At 43.1% G+C, this 6,000-nt stretch overlaps 1 protein-coding gene across 1 annotated transcript in view; it reads right to left on the minus strand.

Annotated features, from left to right (window-relative positions):
• LOC126184323 (transmembrane protein 272-like) overlaps nucleotides 1-4,730 on the minus strand; it is a 47,268-nt gene extending 42,538 nt beyond the window's left edge. The window contains exon 1 of the mRNA XM_049926699.1: nucleotides 4,640-4,730. Coding sequence (XP_049782656.1) covers nucleotides 4,640-4,730 — 91 coding nt within the window. The remainder of the gene's footprint in view (nucleotides 1-4,639) is intronic.
• Nucleotides 4,731-6,000: the final 1,270 nt, after the last annotated feature.

Below are 6,000 nucleotides of genomic sequence, written 5' to 3' on the forward strand. Positions count from 1 at the left end.
ATTCCTACGATCAACGTCACGGTATTTGTCCGGAAAAAACACATCATTCAGAGGTAATGTTGAGTATAGCTTTTAACATGGATACTTGTGTGCACTTGTAGAACCAAGGTTGCTTGTGACAGTAGCATGCAGTAATTGTTACGATCGAGTTTTTTAACATCTGGCCGATTACGTCTCTCTTTCTAAGGCACAGCGCTAGGACTCGCAAGAAAAAGCTAAGAGACGTGCCCACCCATCGTTGATTGTCGATCAGTATTATTCTACATCGTGTATAATCATTTATTGGTCAAGTATTATACTTAGTAGTAGTGCGGGGTGCGTGATATGTTCACATTTGAGGATCAGGCTTATAAAGTATGTGTTTGTGTTCCGATATGTGTAAAGGAAATGACTTTGTCCAGTCGTAAGGAAGGTACAGATATTTCCATTCCCAGAGCCACGGCCTTCAGCACAGTGTATTTCCGATACTTCACTTATTGTCGAATGTCGTTCAATTGAGACTGCGATCATAACATTTAATTGTAAGTATAATGATAAAACATATATGTTATGGGTTTTCTAGAATGATTCTGTGTGTGCATGGCCTGTGGCGAGAATGATTCACATTTCCCGTTAATGGCAGCTGCCATCCAAATGCACAGGCCTGTTGGAGTGTAGGGATGTATCTGAATTAACTTTTCTGTCCTCTAGACGACCGTGTTGGGTGGCTTTCGTGATTAAGTAGAAACTTGAGAAGATTGTGTATGGAGGTGTGATTGCGCTGGACTGTTATTCACTCCCATGTAAATAGTTCGGTTGACTGCTTCTGCACATTTCGTGCCTTTATTTAGTTGAGAGAAGATCGATTGTGGTGTGTGCATCTAGCATGTGGAATACACGTTTGCCTGTTCTCTAGACATGGGAAAGACCTTAGTGGCTTGTAAATTAGGGACGGTTTGAAATCTGTTACATCACCAACATTGGTATTCGAGAGTGGAAATATCAGTTTCCTCTATTTGTTTCTAGTTACTCAGTGGTTCACAGCACGCTGCACCTCGTTAAAATTTGGGGTTTGTAGGGAAATAATTTCCAGTCTATAACTTGGGAAATATGTTGCGCTAGTGATCAGTAGGATGCTGCCTAGTGCTTGATATCGAGAAGTACCATGAAAAAGGTATAATACTATGGTGAACCATGAGAAAAATACATGTGTTCTTGTAATCCCTGAGTCTGGAGATGTGTGCAGAAAATCGAGCAAGCAAGGAAGCAGATTCGGAGCAGAAACATTAACGTGTTTGTGCGGAGGGTATACGATCCCGAATTTGTAGAACAGCTCTGAGAGTGACTTCGGTCCGCTGAGAGTGCTCTGGTCGCGCATTGGGAGTGGATGACTTCTGATTGTTGGCTGCGGGGAAATATGCAGTGCTGATAGGAGTATATATATGGTACTGCCTGTCTTTGCCATGTATATACGAATGATGTAAGATAATTGATTTTGTTTTGTGCAAGTTAAGAATTGTATGTTTACTACATCGACACAGTATGCGGTGCTATATTGCTGGGTTGGAAATCGGTTTCACACACTTATATTCAAGCCCCTGTCCTCAGCGGGATAGCAGTGTAATTGAGTAGGAGTCTTTCTGTATTTGACATTATGTAGGGTACGCGGTGATGTATTGATGGGTTGCAGATCGGTTTCATGTTATAATATTCAAGCTCCTGTCCACGGTGGGAGAGCAGTGTAAATGAGTAAGAGTCTTCCGGTATTTGGCGATATGTATGGTAGTTTGTAATATGTAATTGCCAGTGCAATATGGCGATCTGTGTAAAATAACTGCTAAAACTCACAAAGGCAGGAGGAAAAAAGGAGGACAGTTCTTCGATACCGGCGGCAGCACTAATTCAGCAGGTAAATTCGGTAAGAGTCAGTTGTAATGCTCGATTCATTCACGTCTTTTGTGCTGGGATACAAGAGCCTCTACATAGCCGAGGGAACGTTTGAGTGTGTTGATAGTAGGAAGGATAACGCGTGAAGGACTGACTACCACATTAGGTCCATGAGGAAGACTGCATTCGATGTTATTGTGTTATTTTCGTAAACATTTTCAGTTACGGCAAGAATTTTCATGCATACAAGCTGGGACATCAAGAAAGCGAGCATTAACTATTTCTGGGACACTATATAATTTCAGTGGGGTGGACTCAGTTCTCATTTCTTACATAGTCACATGTCATCAGTATAAGATTGAGAACCTTGTCAGATGCACTTGCGAAGGTTTGTACCTATGCATATGCACTTTGTGGTGTTGCATCAGTCACACTGGGCAGTTAAGTGGGGTTAGATGAGTGTCTCATGTCACACTAGGAACAATATGCCGTGTGCTACTCTGTTATCTATGGTAAAGACACATGCTGTCCAGAGGCGTCTCTCATATGAGACTGGCGTGAGCACGTCTTAGAGTTCTGTGACGTCAGTATAACACAGACTGTATACTCAAAAATAGGGGCAACTTTCACCTGTGTCCAGTGGCAGCTCTCGTCCCTGGAGCGTCTGTGCTCCTGCCTGGTGACGTCAGCACCGGTGTGTAGGTGAACACGTATTTCGAGAGGAATTTCTGAGATGTCAAGTATGAAAGGGATGCCACCGCCTCATACATGCGGGATACTAAGGGGCGCCTGTGTGTGGTTTGACAGCTGATGGCTGAATCACTTTGCAGGGGTTGCCGCTAACGTCCTGTGCGTTCCAGTGGACAGGGTGTGGGAGGTGGTGTTTGTGCATGTTGACTGCATGTCTGTTGCATTACTTTACGAGCAGGTCTGTAGGCTGTGCTATGCGTTATTTGGACAGTTTATGAGTTGGTCTGCACATCTGTGTACTGCATTATTTAGGAGCAGTTTGCATTTCTGTGCTGAAATTATTTTAGTAATTTAGGAGAGGGTTTGCGTGTTAGCAGAGCGTTATTTAGGAGTAATTTACAGGTCTGTGGGCTGTGTGACATGACCCCAAGCATGTGTTTTGCTGTGTGACATGACCCCAAGCATGTGTTTTGTATTAGTGTGATAAATATACTCCATCCCTAAATAAATTGTTCCAAAATAAGTAAAGTACACTCCTTCCTTACTCTCTCTAGCAGCCCAGCGCAGGCTGAGTCATTTTCGCGCCATTTTCCCACTCCAGACCACCATCTTTGACTACATCACAGGAGGGATGACAGCACCCTCTGGTGGCTGTACTGTGTACTAGGTCATTTGGTCTCAAAATCTCATGGTGGAGAGACTGTCTGCAAAATAAAGACTCATGTTCAGCACAGGTAGAGTCCTTTTCCCACCATTTTGCCCCACCCCAGACCATCATCTTGCATTATGTCACATGATGGTTGACAGCACCCTCTGGTGGCAGAATTGTGTACTAGGTGAGTTGGAATCTAGATCTTGTGGTGCAGACACTGCCTGCAAAATAAAAACTTATGTCCTGCACAGACAGAGTCGTTTTCCCACCATTTACCCCCACCATCTTGGATTACATGACAAATAGATGACAGTGCTCTCTGGTGGTGGTGCTGTGCACTAGGTCCAGACCTCGCGGTGAACACACTGTTTGCTTCCATCGTGGATAACAGTACTTGTGTCATCAGCTGACATCATGGCTGCCATCTTGGATTATGTCATGGAACACATGACAGGGCCCTCTGGTGGTGGTACTGTGTACTAGGTCAGTTGGAGTGTGGACCTTGTGACAAACACACTGTATGGTGGTGCTGCCTCTAATTGTTTAAATAAAGACTGGTGCATGATTTGAAAAGTAGACAATTCGTAAGCATGTTTGCAGAGTCTTTTAGATGGATTATTATTTTGACAATTTAGGAGTTGTTTGGCTCTCTGGACGTAAATGTATTGATTTACAAGTGGTTTGTATGTCTGTAGGTTGTGGAATGTGTTATTTTGATAGTTTACAATTAGCAAGCACGTGTGTAGAGCTTTATACATGAGTTATGTAGGAGTAGTTTTCAGGTCTGTATGCTGTGTGGCATGTTAGAGTATGTGTTCTCTATCACTGTGATGACTATACTCCATCTGTAGAGAAATTGTTCCAAAGTAAATTAAGTACATTCCTTCCTCTCTCCACCAGCCCAGTGCAGGCTGAGTCCTCTTGCCACCATTCCCTAGGAAGAGGTGGCGACCAGGTGACTTAGGTTAGTGGAGGTGAGCTTTGTTTCCTTCAATTTTCTTAGGTTGGTAGAGAAACCGCAAGTGACCTTTCTTTACCGCTAAAATTAAAACTTGGCGCTATTTCCTAGGAGGAGGTGGCAGTCGGGTGACATAGGGTAGTGGAGGCAGGCCAAGTGACCGATCTTCCCACGATTTTCTTAGCTTAGTAGAGCTGTGATGCATTGTCCTATTGGAATTTGAACTTCCCGTCATTTTTCTGGGAGGAAGGGAGGGGAGGGCTGTGTGGGGGGGTTAGGTTAGTGGACGTAGCCCAATACCTCTCTTCCCACCAAAATTCAAACTTCCCAACAGGGGGCATGGCAGGGGGGGGGGGGGGTTGTGTGTGGCACTTGCGTCATCAGTGACGTCATGGCCGAAATCTTAGATGACATCATGCGCTGCTGCTAAGTCTACACATCTTGGATGACGTCATCACCGCCATCTTGGATACATCTGGCAACAATGGAGGGGCACACTTCTGACTTGGTGCGATCTGTGATCATGGGGCATGTATTCAGCATGTCCCTATTTCCTCCGGCCATTATTGCTAGTTGATGAATCCCGACTGTGTCGCCGCTCCTTCTTTCATGCAACTCCTCTTTTAACTTCATGACACGGAGTGGAACCCGTTACAGACCTCCCTACCTCACGAAAATTCTAGGATGCACCAGGAATCGAACCTAGGTCCTTTCAAACGACAGGCAGTGACGCTAAGGTTTCGGCTACAGAGGCGCTCCGCACATATCATAATAAAGCGCAATTCTTCTTCTGTTTGTTTGTTCATGTTCACTTTCCTATAACACACAAAGGAAATTTTGAAGAAGTAATAAGAAATGTAAAAATTAATAACTCAAGAAAACAAGCTTCAATTGGTAAAAAAAAGACCGAAAAATGAAATACGTGAATTATTAGTGAGAAAACTACTAGCTTACAATAATATGGGTGTACTAGAATATTTTATACAAAATGATGAGAAGTAGGATGAGTGAGTCATATCGATGAGAGAAGTAATAATGTGTATGTTCTCGCCATACACTTTTAATCTAATTATAAACACTATTTTCATTAAATCACCTTAGCGGTAGGAACAAGAACGTTAGTGACTTCATCGATGTCAATGAAGAAGTTTTGACAGCCTTTAAGGTTTTATACATCTTTTCTGGTCTGCCATTTAGTTAATCCCTTACATTATAAATGTAAATTTTAACATCTTCATGTTGGTACACCTGATCTTTCGCCCGTATTGTAGAGTGCAGTAAATACAGCAGGAATATATTCTACACGTATTATGACGGATACAGTATTGTACTTAACGTTAGTATTTTTTCACTACCGCAAAGCGACACTTGAGGTCCTCAAAACCTTAGCATGTCCATGACACGAATGCAATTCTACAAGTAAGATAAGAAGAAATCCACGTGACGATGACGTCAAAATCATCGACACCTGTAGTGGCTATAACAGAAGTACAGCTGACTGAGAAAATTATTGTTGTTTAAGCGCTGTTATTCTGTCGCAAACCTGAAAATTTTGTTGTATTTGCACAAAATAATTTAAAGGTATAACATATCTTAACAGATTAACAGATGTAAACTGTTCGCCGTGCCAAAACACGTAACCGGAACCTTCCTTTATCGACCGAGCTATCCACGAACGACTCGCCACACAACCCGTGCCCCCCCCCCCCCCCCCCCCCCGTTTTTCTCTTCTTCAGTTCTGTCAGTACCACTCCTCTTTCGAAGAGCATTGTTCACGATAGGCAAGGATAATTTTTCAGTCAGTTTCGGAAAGAGCCGTACTTCGTCCTAGAAT

The sequence above is a fragment of the Schistocerca cancellata genome, chromosome 4 (genome assembly GCF_023864275.1).
Source record: "Schistocerca cancellata isolate TAMUIC-IGC-003103 chromosome 4, iqSchCanc2.1, whole genome shotgun sequence".
NCBI classification, from domain to species: domain Eukaryota; kingdom Metazoa; phylum Arthropoda; class Insecta; order Orthoptera; family Acrididae; genus Schistocerca; species Schistocerca cancellata.